The sequence below is a fragment of the Zingiber officinale genome, chromosome 8B (assembly GCF_018446385.1).
Source record: "Zingiber officinale cultivar Zhangliang chromosome 8B, Zo_v1.1, whole genome shotgun sequence".
NCBI classification, from domain to species: domain Eukaryota; kingdom Viridiplantae; phylum Streptophyta; class Magnoliopsida; order Zingiberales; family Zingiberaceae; genus Zingiber; species Zingiber officinale.
Genome location: NC_056001.1, coordinates 7992420 through 8012637, shown reverse-complemented (window position 1 = coordinate 8012637; position 20218 = coordinate 7992420). Strand labels below are relative to the sequence as shown.

General features: G+C 38.3%; 1 protein-coding gene across 2 annotated transcripts; it reads right to left on the bottom strand.

Annotated features, from left to right (window-relative positions):
- Positions 1-1996: 1996 nt before the first annotated feature.
- Positions 1997-8215, bottom strand: LOC122015218 (probable serine/threonine-protein kinase PBL17). 2 transcript variants are annotated; one of them, XM_042571986.1, is made up of 7 exons: positions 8104-8215; positions 7780-8008; positions 5897-6204; positions 5054-5189; positions 4493-4629; positions 3229-3352; positions 1997-2918 (listed from the first exon to the last, which is right to left on the bottom strand). In XM_042571986.1, exons 2-7 carry the CDS (start codon positions 7811-7813, stop codon positions 2317-2319), a joined length of 1341 nt encoding a protein of 446 aa, XP_042427920.1. In that variant the 5' UTR covers positions 7814-8008; positions 8104-8215; the 3' UTR covers positions 1997-2316. The 2 variants fall into 2 exon arrangements, with proteins under 2 accessions (XP_042427920.1, XP_042427919.1); XM_042571985.1 differs by having other exon boundaries at positions 7780-8187.
- Between the last annotated feature and the right edge of the window lie 12003 nt (positions 8216-20218).

Sequence of the window (20218 nt, the reverse complement as noted above, 5' to 3'; positions counted from 1 at the left end):
ATATCAGTGCAATTTCTTTAATGTTCCTTCCAATAACTTGACTGCTAATATTTTCTTGTTTGGTGAAAAAAAGGATAGCAAGTTGTCAAATCCTATCCTTAATCTGCTGCTTCTGTTTTGGCTGGAGAAATTTCATAGAATTCTTATTTTGAGCATGGCTTGGAGATTTCCTCACCCATTTATTGGCAAACCGCAATAGTCCCTTTTTCTGAAATTTTGTACCTTTTTTGTCAATTTATGATTAAAGATGGCTCCCACTTGGGGAGTGTGGGACGCCTGTTGATAGGGTTTGTGATGCTTCATTCATTTTCCCAAAATTGGAACCTTATGTTGATTGATTTGGTTATGTTGATGTCATATCGTTGAGTGCCATGTATGCACGGATCTGCTTTTGAAAAGTCTTCATGATGGTGTGGATGACTTTGTATGAGACTTTTTAACGTATCAGGTATATCTTTGAGAGACAAATCTACTTGTATTGTGTTCTTCATGACTTTGTATTTTTTTCTTACAGAGGAATCATATTCTGTCAAAATAATACGACTACCCTTTAGCATCCACGAACCCAATTCCCTTATTTAATCCTGCTTTTCCTATGAATTGCTCCTTTTTTTTTTTTGTTGATGTTGAAATGGTTTCATCATTAATGCTTCTTAAATTAATTACTCGAGAAAGCATGCCAGCGTAACATTCCCAGGAGCTGTTTAAACTTGTTGCTTTCTGAAAGCACTGTTTGGCATACCTCATCCTGGCATGGTTTGCTGAACTGCAGATATCCTATCGTCGTTCCACCATGACGGAATGCCCTGTCTAAAACTACTCCAGCTGGTGAACAGATGATCCATTCAGATTTTTTTTCCCGTTTTTCTTTCGGTCTCTTCCTTTTCCAATGGAATCTACTTCAATTTGTTGTTTATCTGATGAATTTTAATTTCTTTTTGCTAATTCAACTGAACAAATTTTCAGAGGAAAAAAAACACACTGGAAAGACAAATCACTAGTCGGACGATATTACTTTAAAAGAGGGGACAGGAGATCTTATCCATAAAATGCGTTACAGGCGCCCATAAAGCGAATCACGTTGATTGAACTGTGCTGACGGTGACTGACGTAGTCAGGTCCTTTACATGAAAGCAATTGCTGTAACTTTCTGCTGTTGCCAAGATCTCTCGTACTATTTCCTTGTCGCTGGTGGGACGCCACATGATTGCCTCGCTGTTTCGTAATTATGCTCGAGCAGGTAGCAGCTAGCAGGTAGCAGATAGCAGGTTTTTTTTGTGGAATCGATCCCAGTGTTCTTACCGACCACTGGGCCACGTTAATCTTTTGTATTGGACCCGATGATCCATCAAAGCTATGGATTCATCGGTCGGATTAACCAAATTCTACTCTGTCAAAACATTATGCGGATTAACCAATTCATGAAATGTTCTCCGTCAAAACATAGGACACTAGTGTAGTCATCATCGTCATCTGACCCTGAGCAGCTTGGGGCGGCAAGAGGCTTAGAATTTCTCTCAAGTAATGAAAGTTTGATTCCTATGCAAGACGTACTTACAGCGATAAAAATTTTACATGTGAGTATCACGTCAAGAATGTCATGCTTTCTTAATTTACTTGGTTAATATCTATCTCAGAATTAATTGGATTGTAAAATCTAACAATAATTAAGTCTTTTTCTATTAAATGGAGTCGAATGTATGAATCTTTTACGTCATTGAACTCTATCTCCTATTATATCATCATTAACAAATATATATATAATTTTTTCTCTCCACGAGTCCGGAGCCCAAGAGTTTCCCTGCTACTAGTGCTTTACTAGCCAAACTCCGAGAGGATAGCAAATAGCAAGCCATTTTTACCGCAAAACATCACGTAGAAACCATCTTTAGGCTCTGGCCAACAATACCAATCACTTATGCAGCAAGGAATCCACGAGCAAGAAGTGAGTGCAGCCAGAAAGTTAACCAGACTTCTATAAGCAAGACCAAAGTAATTATATTTCCCATTTCCTCCAGTATAACCATGAGTATTACATTCTCTCCAAGAGTAGTAGGATTTTACTTACATTTCCCTCCGGAGAGGAAAAAAAACACCAAAGATCCACTCACGCCTTAATATAGTTAACTCAGTTCTTGTTATTTAGCACAACTGTGGCTAAATCTAACTACAAGCTAGCTTAGACCTAGGATGCAACCATTATGAAATTGAGACTTGGATCAACTTTCGTCCAACTCCTTTACAAATTGAGGAAAAAAAATGATTATGAGTATATGTAAAGCAGAGAACAGTCGATCAAATGCAAAGGAGAATACTCTATAATACATCATAAAGCTGATCAAGAGACGGTTTGGCAATCCTTGTTCGTCTAGATTTTGGTTTTGTAACTTGATGCAGCTTATCAGAATCTGGTGAGGGGCTGAACAGGTTGAAATCAGCAGGAGGCTCACTTTTGCTTCTTTCATTTCCGTGCCTTGTCCTTCTTCTGTGATGCATGTTTGTCCCATCTTCCTTCTTGTAGTTACTTGGAGTGGTCTCATCCTCTTTTGGAGCCTCATAGAGAGTGATAGCAATGCTGCCATTCTGAAGCAATAAATCTTCCATGCTTTCAGGCAGATCCTGAATGCCTTGGAGGATCTCAACTACTTGGTCCATGGTTGGCCTCCCTTTAGGATTATGGCTGAGACATCGATGTGCCATACTAGCTACCTCTACTGCAACTCTATTTGAGTACTGACCATCCATCCTTGGATCAATTATCCTAAGTAACTTCCTGCTGTTGATCAAGAGTGGGCGAGCGAAGTCGACGAGGTTGAAATCTCGATTTGATCTGCTTTTATCCACTGCCTTTCTTCCTAAAAGCATCTCAAGGAGCACCACTCCAAAACCATAAACATCACTCCTTGCAGTTAAATGGCCTGTAATTTTTCAAACCAAGATATTAGTTGAATCTCCAATGTAATAGTGGTTAGAGCCTGAATCCAGATAACAATTAAAATGTAATTTTAAGAGAATAAACTGCTAAAGGAGCAAGAGAGTAGTCACTAGCAGCATATTTACTGACTAAACATCATTCAATAGATACTTGGATTTAAGAACAAAAGAGCTTAAAGTTAATTAAGAGCATTTTTTATCTATATATTGATTTGTTCTTTATAGCACTTAACATATATATGTAGACAGAAAGAGAGAAAGACAGATCCTGGACCATATTCATAGATGACTCACCAGTCATTATGTACTCAGGAGCTGCATAGCCATATGTTCCCATGACTCGGGTGGATACATGAGTTTGATCCCCAATGGGTCCTTCTTTTGCAAGGCCAAAGTCAGAAAGCTTAGCATTGTAGTCCTGCAAATGAACAGAAGAATAAGCAATATAATGAGATGGCACAAATAATCATTGTGTAACAAGTAGTTACACAACTGACATAAGGTTATGGAACTTATCCTTCCTCTATTATTTGTTAAGATATTAGTCAAGAAAATTGGAGCCACAAAAAAAAGGATTTTATTACAAAAACTACAACCACTGCACCTGCTTGGATCACATCCCATACTATATAAGAATCTATCTATGATCATACAGTCAACAATACCAGATAACATTTCAATCTTTTTTCATCGAGACGTTTGCTTTGGCTGCCTTTGCCACTTTCATTCGAATCAAATTTGTAATTATTTCCCAATCATATTTGAGCATCTCTATTCCATTTTAAACTTACATTCTTTCATTTAAGCTTTATCATGTTAAACCTGCTTGCAAAAATAAGATACCAAGTTGCTCATAAATAATCATCTTTTACATGTGTCCCAAGTTCCATTTGCAACATCACAATGCATTACTAAATTGCTGAACCATTATTACCAACACTTAATCTGTGTGGTTTAGGTGTGTGTGGAACGAGAGAGATACACTCAGACACTATTGTCGATCAAATGAACCTTATCATCAATTCCTCTTAAGATAAAGCTCAGACAAAATATTCTATAACATATCCCACGACAATTTTTAAATCTTCAATGATAAACAATTATTTAAGCAAAAAGTCAAATCAATGATCAGGTACAGGTTCTTGCATAATTTGTAGCATTTTCACCACACTCAAAACTATAAATTTGTCTATCATTATGCTACTCGTGTTTCTTGATAACTGTTTTCAGTACTTTTTTAGTGAAAAGCTAACCTATATTCTTGATCCTACATCCAATTCAAATATAAATGCACTGTCATGAAAAATTGAATATCTGATAGATGCCCTAATTCATAAATATTTTCTAAACAGAATTTCATTGCTAAGTACCATTAAATCACCGGCCTTCAAATTTCCTATTGCCTTCTTTCTCAAGTTTGGCATTCACAAAACATATTAAAATATACCATAAATATAGAAAAGCATTATGCTATACAGGTTACTAACTATAACATTTAAGGGTTTCGATAAGTTGACAAGAATGAAGTTACACTTCAGGACAAAGGATCAACACAAACCGCATCTAGTAAAATGTTTGATGCCTTAAAATCTCTATAAATTATGGATCTTTCAGCTCCATGAAGAAAGGCAAGCCCTTTTGCAGCACCTAAGGCAATTTTCATACGAGTGGACCATGGCAATGTTAAGCAAACCCCTGTGAAGAAGAAAAAAACGTAGCAGGAATTATTTGACAACATCATAGAGAGCCTAAACCAACCCCATACACCAAAACTTTGAAATAAAGTTTTGCTAACTTATTCACTTAGCAACTGGCACTGTTGAAAGAACTTACCAAGAATTGAAGCCACATAGCAAAAGCAACACTCTATAAGACCGTCTTGTGCAAATACATTGGCTAACAATTACTTCTATTCTTAAAAGTGAATCAAAAGACAACTGTGCAAATATCACTCCCTAATACAATAAGTTTGCCTGAATAATCACTTAGCTAGAAAGTTTAGGATAGTGCCCGAGGATTTTAAATGTTCCATGTTACAACACATTATAGCTCTTATATTAGACTAATTGAAACGCTTCTAAAAGTAATATCGGCAATAAGAATTAATTTGATCACTTACGTTGGAAAAGGTGATTTTCAAGACTGCCACAAGCCATGTACTCGTAAACCAGCAACCTGTGATCACCTTCACAGCAGTAACCAATAAGTTTAACAAGATTTGGATGACTCAATTGCCCAAGGTAGTTGACTTCAGCCTGAAGATGCAATAGTCATTATTAAAATATAAATTTCAGCAACAATTTGATGATAAAATTTCTTTCCTTATTTTATTATTAAGATAGAAGAAATAGCAAACAACAGAACAACAGAACAAGCACCAAACTCCATGGAATCTGTTTCTACAGCATTAAGGTCTATTTTACATGCTAAAACTTATTTGGCATTTTTTTCTCCTAGAAGTTTGATCAAATTCTTATACTTCACAGGGTCACATTTTGTATTAATTTTGTTACAGTACTTTGAGAGACCTAGAGTTTAACTTAACAGTTGATGTGAAACAGAGCCCTTCAGGAAGATATTAAATGCCAAAAAGTGTTAAAAAATAAACAAAAATGCATTTATTAATTGCTACTGTTAAATAAGTAGCAACTACTAACTAGAACGCCCTTTCCCTTCATATACTACTTTTAGGTAGTCGAATGTGTATATTGCAAATATTGCATTACCAGTCATTGTTAATGGATTGATTAGGTTGCTCCAAACAGATTAAAGGCACTCAACCTTTTCTTGCTGATTTATTTTTTGGTGCTTGATCATTTCCTACAACTACAAATGTCTAGATGACTATTAAATTGTTTTCCTGTTACCTAAAACTTCCCAGCCTGCAGGTTAGATGATTTAATCATGTTAGAAAATACTCAGCTCAATATGACAGTAAAGAGATGCTATGAAATGGAATTACCAGCCATTCCTTGTCCCCCTGGAACCCTTCTTTGTTTAGCTCTTTCACAGCAACTCGGGTGGACTCAAACCCTGGCCTGACATTCTCATCTATAACACCTTTGTACACAATTCCAAAACCACCCTCTCCAAGAATTTGATCAGGCCTGAAATATCTAGTAGCTGCTCTTAGCTCACTATATGTAAATCTGTTGACACCTCCATACTCAGCTATGAGTCTCAAATCTTCAATATCCTTTGGAGGAGGTAGAAGGCTTACACCATTATGGCACTTTCCACTTGCTCGATCTTGTGGAGCAGCAAGTTTGCCTGTTAAAACAGTAAGAAAATGTCAACATATTAAAATTAGAGCAGAAGCTTGCAGATTAAAATCATGCAGATAAAATTAGTGCCATATATAAGAGCTTTGCTGAAACATAAGGATCTAACACTATCTCTTTATCTTATCTAGAGTCCGAACAAGCCTCAAGTGACTCTATCATCTACACCTTTTTGGTCATTAAAGAGAATCAAGTTGGAAGCTTTACATGTGTCTCTGAAGATGGCAAACGTTTACTTGCAAACCACTTGAAGTGAACAATTATTTACTAATTATCATGATGCGTTTAGTTAAATATCTTTGATTTTCTACCTGATGGTATTAATGAGTTTCACTGGAAGAAAAAACAGAGGTTTATTAGCTGCAATTAAGGAAACAATGAAAATTGCTCTAATTGGGGCCTTGAGCATAATCATTCCAATTTAGCTCCCAATACATGTAAGGTGCCAATATGGATTTGGCTTAAATTCTGCTACCAGAATACAAAAAAAAAAAATCCTTTTTCCTGATTCACTATGCCACTGCAAATTTGGTTTAAATTATGACACTGATTAGTAGTTTTTTTACCTTTACTTGACAGTAAAGCCAGTAATCATCTGTTTGGTTAGAATAGTATTCTATTCCTTATGTTTCCCGTAGAATAAGAATTTCTATGTTTGAGTGAAAAATGAAATAAGACTATTAATTCTCATGAAATGATGATTACTTAAATCATCCTTCTTAGTTATTATTTTGATCTATTTTAGGAATGGCTATTTTTTTCGATTTCATTCTCTAAAAAACACCTGTTCTTTCTTCATTCAACTCTCCATACAAATACATATTGTAAATGAGCAAAGCGAATTGGATGCCTTGAGCTTGATAGGTTAAACGGGTCACATGAGCTAACCTGGTGGATCTGTGGAACAGGGCCAAGTAATGTGAGGAGCCAAATGAGCTGGAAAAAAATATCTTCATTGAGTTCATTTGATCATAATGAAAAATGGTTCTTGTCTATTACTTATCACATGGAGTTAACTTAGAAGGTATTTTAAGTAGGTAATTAGTTGCCGATCAGTGGAAAAACACAAAAGCTCCTATTTTTATTTATTTAATTTTTAGGCGTGTTGGAAGCTGACATTTTATGCCAATACGCAAAGAGACACATTGTACTTCTATAATCTCACTTCATGATTTAAATCACATAGTCAGTCAACGCAGCAACCCACAATATTCTAAACAGTAGGAAATTCAAAGTCGAGAAAAATCAACTTCGGGGATAAACTGCAGTGTGTTTCACCTCACTGTCTTTCACCATATGATATGGCATGGCAGTCGAACCCTCTCGATGATCCCAAAATCCTAAAAACTATATTATGAAATCTGGATTTGCAGTTCATCTAGTAGAAATAGCTTCCAAGTGTAGTACGGATGTAATAAGCCACCGAATGCTACTCCCCAATAAATAGGTAAACGTATATTACGCTAATATTCTTTTGCTACGCTAATTTTTAATCTAAGACGTTGTTATAACTTCAAAAGAAAAATTGAATCTTTGTTGGAGATTAAAGCCAAGGCACACTCACGTTTTTCAATACAGAGAGAAAAACATCCGCCCATCGGGAGACTCCAGAATGAATCCACCGCCTTTCCGAGGGCGGGGGCCTCAGCAATCCGTCAAAACTGCTCCATGGAGGCTTCCAGACACTAGATCAAAGAATCTATGCTGAGCCGCCAAATCCAACCTTCGATCGCCACGAACGACGACGTGCGGGAGACGAATACGAAAATCGTCGCGAAGAAACAAGACGGGATCTACGAAATGCGAAAGGCAACGATCATTCCCCGAGTATAGAAGGATCAGAATATCAGATCTCGTCGGGATGTCTTCCTTCCTCGCTCGCGCTCACCTCGATGATGGATGAAATAAATAGCCGGTGGCAGATCGAGCGAGGTCGTGTGTACAGTTGTACTCGGTGAAGCCTCGCCGGACGATATCATCGACCTTATCCGCAAAAACGGACACCGCCTTCAGTTATAACTACGAGCCTGCCCCTCTATGTTTTTTTTTTAAAATTTATTTAAAAAAACGATTAATTTGGAAATTATCGAGCTGATCATCTAAATAAATCCAAAAATACTCAACACCTGATTGTGCTTGTCCCTCCATGGGTAAATTCGATCCTCTCAATAAGAATAGTACTGAATCTGACATTGTATATCAATTAATAATTCATATGATTTTTTTTTTAAAAAATGATAATCGATATATACGAATAGGTTGAGACATATTACTCTTTTGAGTAGGATCAGACATTACCCTCCATTCGTGGCATTTTCTAGTTTCCGTTTCTTTTGATAAATACCCTTAACTTTTTTCTTTTTACCATATTCACCTTCAAATAAAATTGACTGTGAGTTAATTGATCATATAGAAATAAAATTATATTAAATAAGATGCAAATAGTTTTAGGCCATACTAAAATTCCTTAAGATAAATCATTTTGATTTTATGCTTAACATTTAGGCTGCGTTTGGTAGCCTGTAATCTACCTTGTAATATAATCCAGATTATATTATAAAGTCGATTATTTTATTTGATTTGATTTAAAACTTGTAATGTAATGTAATCTAGATTACAAAAGGTAGTGAAAATTTATAATCTGGATTACAAAGCAAATGCTATGTAATCCGATTACATTACGAGGTTATTGTTTCACCAAAGTTTAAATGCCGAATATACTCCTAGTCTGTTGTCGACCGCCGCCCGCCACCGGTCGCCGACCTTCGTCGTCGGCCGCTGCCGCCGACCGCCGCCGGTCGTCGGTCGCGCGCCGGTCGTCGGCCGTCGCCGGTCGCCGATTGGCGAAGACGGTGGCCTACTGCGGCGACCGACGGTGGCGGCGGCGGCTGGTTGCCGATGACTGCCGCAAACTCCGCTAGAGGTGTGGCAACCGCCGATAGAGGTCACAGGATATTTTTGTCATTTTATAATAATATGAATTACATTCCTTATAAAAAATAATGGACACTAAATAAAAGAATGTAATCATCTTTGTAATCAAAGATTACATATATTACATTACCAAACGTAGTAATGTAATCTTGATTACATTACATTACATTACAAATTTGATTATATTACAAGCTAGATTACATTACACCCAACCAAACATAATTTTAATCCTAAGATAATTTATACTGTGCATTTTAAGTTGTTATTTTTTTGATTTTTTTTTTTTTCAATTGAGGACTTTTTAATGCATTTATTCCAAAGTCAAAGTCATGTAGGTTCATTCTGGCGTGCTCCTTAAATTTGTATGAATAATAATCGACGACTTGTATGTTTGGATCGAAATGGAAAAATAATGCGTAAGTTTGAAACCAACATATGCCCTTGAAATTTAGTTCTCTTTCCCTACCTAACTTGACTAAGGCCATTAGCTGGCTGGCAACATCCACATTAAATGACATGCCAGCTAATTTAATCGGTAAGGGCTTTAAAAATTATTATTAAAATTTTGACGCTTAGGATTTTCGTAGCTTTTTATTTCTCAGAAAAGTTTTTAAAAAATGCACATAAAACAAATGATATTTAACGAGGCAATGATATTAATCTTCATAGCCCTGCAGAATCTTTTGCATTAATGAGATTATTCATGGCAATAACTCTGCATCCATCCTCAGGTCAACGAACCCCTCTGGGAAGCAAATTAAGCCACTACTTCCTGTTTTTTAATTGGCACGAGTACAAAAATGAATGGATGAATTAATTAGCATGTAACATAACAAGTCTTGTCAACCAGTCGCGAGATAATGTCCCCCTAAGCTGCGACCATTAGACATTAATAGCATTTTATAAAACGACAGGAATCTTGAGAAAATACAAGGTCGGAGGAGAAGTTAAGTTGACTTCCGAAATTTCTGGAACAAGTTGACTGGATTTTAAATAGTGTCAAATCTCGATCTAAATCACATGTTTGTCAGCTAAAAGGAGGCGACAAACATGGATTTGATTTGTGTGGTCACTTATGTTTAAGTAACCCTTCCGAAAGTTAAGAATGTTTTTACATGGTTAATCTCTAAGATGTTACGTCAATATCATATAAAAAAAAAATTATCATTCCTTCAGTAAGCAAAAAAATCTTTTTAACCTTACGTAATTATCTCTAAGATTTTATCAAATCTTTTTAACCAAACATCTTCGGACATTTTTACTTATATCCAATTATCACAAGTTCACACCTCAATAAGACCAGCCCCCTTTCCCGTGAACAGTGCTCCCCTTCAAAACTCCTAACCTCAACACGCCCAAAAGACTAAAATGCCCTCTCTCCCTTCCCTAATTACATTTGAGTTATCCCTCTCTCCCCTCCCTAATATATACGCATTACAAGTCTCTCCTTCAAGTCTAGTCGAAAGAGGCGCAAGTCCGACTGACTAGACAATCTATCACAAAGACTGAATCATTCTCAATAATCAAGTCAAATCACAGAACTCATCGTATAATGTCACGTGAGCGGTCGCTATAGTAATGGTGTCGCATGAGATGGTAATGGTGTCGAACGGACCAAGTCGATAAAACTCAAGCGAGCGGTGAGTAAAATGATAGTCGACCGCGCGACACGCGGGATAACGAGCAGACCGAGGGGACGTGCGATGCCGAGCGCGCGACTGCGAAGATGCCGACCGAGCGATCAGAAAGATTTCGATCGGGTGGATGGACGCGGGGCGGATGATGTCGATCGCTCAATCGCAAAGATGTCGATCGGACGATCGAAAAGATGTCGACCGGAAGAATGGGAATCGAGCCCTGGAAAATGTTGGTCGGATGACTATAGAATGTGATCGGGCGATCTCGAAATGTCGACATGGTGACCGTAAAATGTTGACCGGGCGAACGAGCGGGCGATGCCAAATGGGTGACCGAGAAAATGTCGGCCAGTCGGCCATAAGATGCTGACCAGACCATCGAGAGAATGTCGAGCGTTCAGCCGAGCAGTTTAAGTGTATGGTCGAACAGGCGTCTGAGTGATACTGGTCGGACGACTACGAGAATGCTAAATAAGCGGCCCGTAGAATGTCGACAGGGTGATCGTAAAATGCTGATCGGATTGCCGTAAAATATGATCGGGCGACTTGAAAATGTCAACCAGGTGACCATAAAATGCAAACCTGACGACCGCCAGGATGTTGAGCAAAATAATTGCGTGGCTAAGCGGATGATCGGTCGTGGGATCGGGCTACTGCCAAAGTGTCGACCGAGCGACGAAAAAATAGGATCGAGTTGCTACCAGGCAAACTATTGGGCGAATGCCAAGTGAGCGCTTGGACAAATACCAAATGAGAGACGAAGCAGTGCTGGGCAGGAGTAGAGCCCGAAAACCTAACAGGAGCATAGCCCGTGAAATCGAATACCCACAAAGACGAAATTCGTGAGTCAAACGAGCGCATAGCCTAAGATATATTCTAGTTCGAAACCAGTGGAGATACTCTTGTCCGCGACCATCGAAGATAGCTCGATCCTGAACGACGAGATGGATATTCTAATATGTTGGCCTATGCCCAGTGAAAATCGCTCAACCCTGAACAGGGGAGGTAGGAGAACTCGCTAAGCAGGTCCGCGACCAGTGAAGATCGCTCGACCCTGAACGGGGTAGATAGAACATCTGGTAAGCTGGTGCAAGACCAGCGACAACTGCTCGCCCCCGAACGGGGGAGATGAAATATCCGAGAAGTTGGTCCAAGACCGGTGACGACCGCTCGACCCCGAACGGGGGAGATGAGAAATATGATGCGCAGATAAGCTGGTCCGAGATGAGTGATAATCACTCGACCTCGAACGGGGGAGATAAGAAGTACGATGCGCTGATAAGCTGGTCCAAGACCAGTGATAATCACTCGACCCCGAACGGGGGAGAAAAGAAGTACGATGCGCTGATAAGCTGGTCCAAGACCAGTGATAATCACTCGATCCTGAACGGGGGAGATAAAATATCTGGCATGCTGGTTCGTGACCAGTGAAGGCTGCTTGACCCCGAACGAGGGAGGTGAAATATCCGCTAAGCTGGACGGTGGAGACACAGGTTTAAGGTCGTCGCTCGACCACCGGTGGAGATTTGGGTTTAACGTCGCCGCTCGACGGTCTTTAAGGCGGGGTTTTTATAGTCGCCGCTTCGACTCGGGGTTTAACGTCGTCGCTCGACGGTCTTCAAGATGGGGCTTTTATAGTTGTTGTTTCTACTCTGAGGTTTAACGTCGCCGCTCGACGATTTTCAAGGTGAGGTTTTTATAATCGTCGCTTCGACTCTGAGGTTTAACGTCGTCGCTCAACGGTCTTCCAATATAACTCAAACCCGTCCGATCGACACGGGAGTCTTTGACAACGAGCTTGTGACTCTAATAAAAATAAGCCCGACCGATCGGCGCGGGGTCTTCGACAATGAGCCTATGACTCTAATATAATATAAACACGGTCGATCGGCACGGGGTTTTCGACAATGAGTCTGTGGCTCTGATATAATATAAACTTAGTCGATCGGCACGGGGTCTTCGACAGTGAGCCTGTGGCTCTGATATAATATAATCTCGGCCGATCGGCTCGGGAGTCTTCGCAAACATAATCTCGGCCGATCTACGCGGGAGTCTTCGTAATTATAATCCCGACTGATCGGCTCGGGAGTATTCACAAATATAATCTCGGTCGATCGGCGCGGGAGTCTTCGAGATCGAGCCTATGGATCTAATGTAGGACAAGCCTCGCGATCGACACGGGAGTATTCGACCGAAGAACTATGGCAGATCTTATGATCAAAAGAGAAAATACAACAGAAAAACTGACCTACCATCCAGCAGAAGATCTGACTCAATTCATCGACTCCCGAATACCCGTGGAGTGAGGAGAATATGATATAATCGTCGAAATCCATCAAGGTCATGAGTATGGCAGAATTTTTCGACGTCGTCTATCTTCACGTTCCAGATCAAGTGTGTTCCCACTGACGGTGGCGCCAATTATGATCCTGTCGGGAAGCTGAGAAAATGGAATTACCGGAATGACGTGTCTGGAATATTGACCGCATCTTAAAGACCCGGATGGTGAGCTGTCTTCTGTGTTGATCAAGTCGTCTGATGTCCTCTGATCAACCATACCTGCATCCAGTGACCGAGTTATCCCGGTCCCCTGGTACCCCGATGCTTGAGGCGGGTCCCATAAATGTATAAGCAACCGAGTAATAGTAGAACAACAAGATGAACGAATAATGAGTACAAGAACGTACCCTGGCCCCAGGGGGGCGCCCTTCCTCGGATGGATCGATGAGCTGGTCACGCTACGAATCGATGAGCTGGTCGCGCTACGGATCGAGTCATCACGACCCTGACGGGTAGATGGATGTGAGACAGCTGAGGAGTTGGATCTGAGGGCGGCGACACAGAAGTCGAGGCAGCAGGGATCCAAAAAGACGACGCGTAGGCCGGATATGATAATGGCTCGAAGGCCGACACATGGCACGTAGGCCAGATATGATAGCGGCTCGCAGGTCGGATGATACAAATAACCCACAAGCATGATAACAATAGGAATAGCGAAACACAACACGGCTCGGTGCCCGGAACCCCATCTCGACTCGAAGGTCGACATAGACATATAGTACGAGCGGCACCGACCGCTGGGGGCGGCGCCCGCTACTGGAGGTGGTGATGGTGGCTGTAGGGGGATGAGGCGGCACGCGTTGGCGGTGGAGCCCGCTGGCTACGACGCGTGGAGGCAGCTGCAGCACAGGGAGGGGGTTGCAACGCAGGGAAGCAGCCGCCCAAGGTGTTGCAGCGTGCTAGCGAGCTCAAGTGAAGACCGCGGCGGATGCCGCTGAAGACTTCCTAGGACGGCGACGGCGCTCCCCAAAGGCGTAGGTGGGGAGAAAGAATGGAGGCGATGCCAACGACGAGAGAGAGTGAAGAGGAAAAGGGAGGAGGGGCGGCTTGCCGGCGAACAGGAGGGGAAAGAAGAGAAGAGGAAGGGGAGAGGAACGTCGGCTGGCCTCAGTGTCGGCAAAGAATGTGAGAGGAAACCAGCTCTCCTCTTGGCGGCAGAAGCAAAACCCTAGCCCTACTTCTTTCTTCCCTCGTGCTTGGTGGCAGCGGAAAACAGAAACACACAAAGACCAGCCCCCTTCCCCGTGAACAGGGTTCCCTTTCAAACCCCCTAACCTCAACACGCCCAAAAGACTAAAATGCCCTCTCTCCCCTCCCTAATTACATTTGAGTCGTCCCAATATATCCGCATCAATAAGATTTATAAATTTAATATCTTTACTCCTATGATTGACAATTTAAAAATGCATAGTATAGGTATAAAACGTAAATTAACTGACGAGAATTCTTCTATGTTGTGGTATAGACGTTTAGGATATATATTCAAATAATGTCTATAAAGGTTAATGTCGCATGGAATTCTCGATTCCCTTAATATGTCAGACTTTGATGTCTATATAGAGTATGTTAAGGGAAAGAACACTAATAAAAGGAACAAGGGGCTAGCCATTATAGTAACATTTTGGAGCTAATATATACGGACATTTATAGACCATTCTCTAAGACATCTTAGAATGCATACACATATTTTCTTAGCTTCATACACGATTATTCTAGATATAATTATTTGTACCTTATTCATGATAAGTCATAATCTTTGAACATGTTCAAAATTTTCAAAGCCGAAGTTGAACTTCAACTATGTAAGAAAATTAAAGTCGTCCTATCCGACCATGGGGGAGAATATTACAGTCAATATGATGGATCAGGTAAACAACGTCTAGGACCTTTTGTGAACTACTTTACTGAGTGTAGGATTGTGCCTCAATATACCATGTTCGACACACCTAGTCAGAATGGTGTAGCTGAGCGTCACAATCAAACTCTAAAAGATACGGTGAGAAGTATGATGACCTTCACTATTCTACTGGAGTCTTTGTAAGATGAGGCTCTTAAGACTACAGTTTATTTACTCAATATAGTACTTAGCAAGATAGTAATTAAAATCCATTCAAAATGTAGACGGGTAGACAATATAGCATTAGACATTTACATGTCTGGGGTTATCCAACTGAAGTTGAGCTTTACAGGCCTAACAAAAAGATACTGAACTTAAGAACAATTAACTATAATTTTATAGGTTACTTTAAGAAATTAAGAATTATAAATTTTATAATCCCACTAAGAGATTCTTCTTCCAAACAAAAAAAATACTAATTTATTGAGGATAGTAAAATTGATAAAATCAGGAAAGTATATTTTGAGAAAAGTGTTGATGATCCTCTTGTGGTCACTATTAGTGTGATGAATAGCGGTATGGTTACTATATCGCATATTATAGACATTGCACATCTAGTAAGCATAGTGAACTGAGATATTTTCATGACATCTCCAATACAATTAAAGAGTCTACCATTGAAATTAAGGTATTGACTCATATTGATAAGCAGGTATCTTAACGATCTCAAATCCTTTAAGGTGATCCATAAGGGAAGAGAACCATAAATTTTCATGATTATGTTTATCTCAAAGAGCATAATTTTAACATAGAGTTGGAAAGTGATCCTATATTTTTTCAAAAAGTCAAATAATGTTCTAACCCTAAAAGGTAGATTAACGTCATTGCAAGAAGAGTTGAAATATATGATAAACAATGATATTTGAGAATTTATCGAATTGTCTAAAGTTCAAAATTTATTGGTTGTAAATGAATATTTAAAACCAAGCAGGATTCAAGAGGTAGTATCAAAAAATATAAGACTTGTTTTGTTATTAAGGAATTCACTAAGGAAGAATACATTAATTAAAAGGAGACTTTTCCATCCGTGTCGACGAAAAACTCTCTTAGGGTATGTTTAGTTAGGGGTTATCCTTGATAATCTTAGTTATCCCTTCGAGGTTACCAATGAAAACTCTGTTAGATTTAGATAATCAATAATTTACGAGTAATATTTTATGCTCAATACGTCAGCAAAAGAGATATACAATTCAAAATCAGAAAACCTTATAAAAATAAGATTTTACTTTTTTTTATTATAATTAAGGTCAACAAAATTTTCTTTCTAAATTTATGCTCCAATATTTACACCTTGGGACAAAATTACCCATAAGAATTCATTAAATGACAATTAGACCTGCTTATTCCCAACTTCACCGATTCACGAAGTAATGATCGTGAAGTGTCGAACTGTTGGTTTTAGACTGTTCGATGTGCAACGGAAGATGTGAAAAATAGATTAAACGTCTTTTAAAATTTTTTCACAACAAAATAATTTTGTTTAGATCGAACAAGTGATCTTGTTTAATTATAAGAACTTTTATAAATTCTCTTATAATTTAACATACAAACATTATAATATTTTATTTACAATTCTCTAAAAAAATTAGAATCATTACCTTGAGTTCGTGTCTAAGATTTGCAGGTCACCGAAGTTCTTTCAACTCCATGATCTTCCTCACCAATTCTTCGAATCAACCGATGGACAAAAGTGTGGGCTAACTATCCTAACTTTTCTCACAAAAATCAACTATAGAATTTTTTACCAAAAATTCTCTTCCACTTCCAAGGAGAGAGAGAGAGACATGTATTATATGACACAGGAGGGAGGTGAACGTGTATATATAAAAGTGGGAGAGAATGAGGGGAACGTGTATTATAAAGTGGGAGAGAAAAAAGGAGAACGTGTATTATATTTTGTGAGAATATTTATAATATTGTCAAATATTTGATTTCTCTCTTTTATATTTTATTTGTAATCAAATTACAAATAGAATATCTAAATATTTGATTTCTCTCTCATATATATTTTATTTGTAATCAAATTACAAATAGAATATCCAAACATTTGATTTCTCTCTTTTATATTTTATTTGTAATCAAATTACAAATAGAATATTCCCTTTAGTTAAAATAATAAATAATTTTATTAGTTAATTAATTTTGTGAGAATAAATAATTAATCAAATTAATTATTTAAGAGTATCCATCATGATTATACGAAGATGATTTGGGGACCATGGACCCATAATTTCAAGCTCCAATAAATTTAGATAAAATTAATTAAAGCTCTTTAATTAATTATCTAATTTATTAACTCCAAGATTATTCTACTAAAATCCGGAATTGCACTCTTGAGAATTATGGAACATATTTACTCAAAAGATTTGAACAGTCCATTGATATAATCATTACATGTCGATCAACCCTCCGTTCATGGTTCACAAATAGAGCCGGGTGAATTACTGTTTTACCTCTCTGTTTGTATCTAAAACATTAAGTACCATTGATTCACTAATGAACAGTTAATTCATAATCTAATTATGAATTAGAGCGCTCAAACTATTCAGTGTTAGAATCAACACTCAAGAGAACCATTTTAGCATCCTTTCGGAAGTTACAGATTCCGTATCTACAAATCATATTCCCAGCTGAATGTATAACTGAGTCTCCAAAATGTAAGTATTACACCTATTATTTAAAATAGGTTTTAACAAACAAATCAAGAGACCTGTTAATACAAAAAAGGAGTTTATGACAACTCAGGATTTAGATTGATCTACCTATGATCAGCTTAGCGATGTTGATTCGAATCTTTGTAACAGTACTTAAACATATAGACACTTAAATCACATATGGTCCTTGTCCTATATAATCATATTATATAAAATGTCTCTGCTTAGTGTCATTACACTGACTGTCCGGATAAGACTATCATATTCATAATGTCAACTGACTGCATTTATGATTACCAATTAAAGATCCATACTTTAATTAATCATGTACATTTTAAATATATTATCTATGATTTTAGTCCTCTTGTATATAACAATCTTATATATTAAAATCATAGTTACAACAATGTATTATGGATTTTATATAATATTCATTTTTATATAAGTAAGCATAAAACAATCAAACAATAAAATAAATGCTTCTTTTATTTAATTCAGCAATTAATAATAAATATCTGTTTTATGGGCATATTCCCAACAAACTCACACTTGACCTAAAACAGATGAGACATATCTCTAAGACACATTCCCTCTAAGTGACCTATGAACATTTTTTCAAGTAACGTCTTTGTGAATGGATCTGCAAGTTTCTCTTTCGACGCTATCTTCATAACGTCAACATCTCCTCGACGTACAATCTTAGGTAAGGAGATGATACTTTCTTTCTATGTGCTTACTTCTTTTATGACTCTGTGGTTCTTTTGAATTTACCACAACCCCACTATTGTCACAATACAGGATTAATGGTTTATCTATATCTGGAACTATTTCCAAATCAGAGTAGAACTTTTTCAGCCAAACCGATTCCTAGCGGCTTCACAAGCTACTATATATTCAGCCTCCATGGTAGAATCTGCTATGCTGGATTGTTTAATGCTTCTCCAAACAACTGCTCCTCCACCAAGAATAAATATTGATCTAGACGTCGACTTTCGAGAGTCCTTATCTGGCTGAAAGTCAAAATCAGTATATCCCAAGGGGTTCAAGACTCCTCCTGAATAGACAATCATATAGTTTCTTGTTCTTCGCAGGTACTTGAGAATATGCTTTACTGCAACCCAATGATCTAATCCTGGGTTTGATTGGTACCGACTAACCATTCCCACTGCATAGGAAATATTAGGCCTAGTGCACAACATAGCATACATAAGGCTCCCCACTGCTGATGCATATGGGATACGTCTCATATGTTCTTCCTCTTGCAATGTTTTGGGACATTGTGCCTTCGAAAGAGTAATTCCATGTCGGGCTGGCAAGAGACCCTTGTTGGAATTTTGCATTGAAAAACATACGAGCACCTTATTAATATAAGTTGCTTGAGATAATGCTAGGAGTTTATTCTTCCTATCCCGAATAATCTGGATCCCAAGAACATAACTTGCTTCTCCCAAATCTTTCATTTGGAATTGCTCAGTCAACCATATCTTTACATGAGATAACACTTTTATATCATTCCCAATGAGTAAAATGTCATCTACGTAAAGGACCAAGAAAACCACACTTTTAGCATTGATGAGCTTGTAAATACAAGGTTCATCAATGTTTTGTTGGAAGCCATAGGTCTTAATAATCTCATCAAACCTAAGGTTCCATGATCTGGATGCTTGCTTAAGTCCGTAGATGGACCTTTGAAGCTTGCAGACTTTCTACTTCTGATCTTTAACTACGAACACTTCTGGTTGCACCATATAGATGCTTTCTTCAAGATGACCATTCAAAAAAGTTGTCTTGACATTCATTTGTCAAATCTCATAGTCGAGACAAGTGGCAACGGACAAGAGACTGCGGATAGACTTTATCATGGCAACCGGAGAGAAAGTTTCTTCATAATCAACTCCTTCCTTTTGGGTATAATCCTTTGCCACTAGTCTAGCTTTGAAAGTCTCTACTTCTCCATTCATGCCTCTCTTTTTCTTGAAGATCCATTTACACCCTATGGGTCTGACATCTTCAGATGGATCTACAAGTTCCCAGACCGAATTGGAGTACATTGACTCTATTTCTTGGTTCATGGCTTCTTGCCATTTTTCCTTATCAAGATCATTCATTGCATGCTGATATGATGATGGATCATCATCATTGGTATCAGCTACAACAACATTTGTTTCACCATCCTGTCTGTAGCGGGTAGGAGTTCTAACAACTCTCCCACTTCGTCTTGGTACCAAACTTTCCTGATTAGGAATAGTAGTTTCTACTTTTTTCCTATTATCTTCAACAAACATCGATTGTGAAATGATCTGATCATTTAGCAATTTCTTGAGTACAACTTTCCTTGGCCATATAGTCGTTCTCAAGGAAAGTAGCATGTGTTGATATAAATACTTTCTTTTCTTGTGGGCTAAAAAACAAACCTCCGCTCGTGCCTTTTGGGTAGCCAACAAACAAACACACTTCTGTTCGTGGTTCCAATTTTCCATATTTTCCTTTTAGTACATGTGTTGTACATCCCCAAATTCGAAAATGGCGTAAACTAGGTTT

Bases quoted from the DNA above. Each gene is read 5' to 3' on its own strand.
- LOC122015218 (XM_042571986.1), bottom strand. From the start codon at position 7,813: ATGGGCGGATGTTTTTCTCTCTGTATTGAAAAAC. The intron at 4,630-5,053 runs GTAAGTGATCAA...TCTTCTTCACAG, and splicing joins TGAAAATCACCTTTTCCAAC to GGGTTTGCTTAACATTGCCA. The intron at 2,919-3,228 runs GTGAGTCATCTA...GAAAAATTACAG, and splicing joins TCCTGAGTACATAATGACTG to GCCATTTAACTGCAAGGAGT.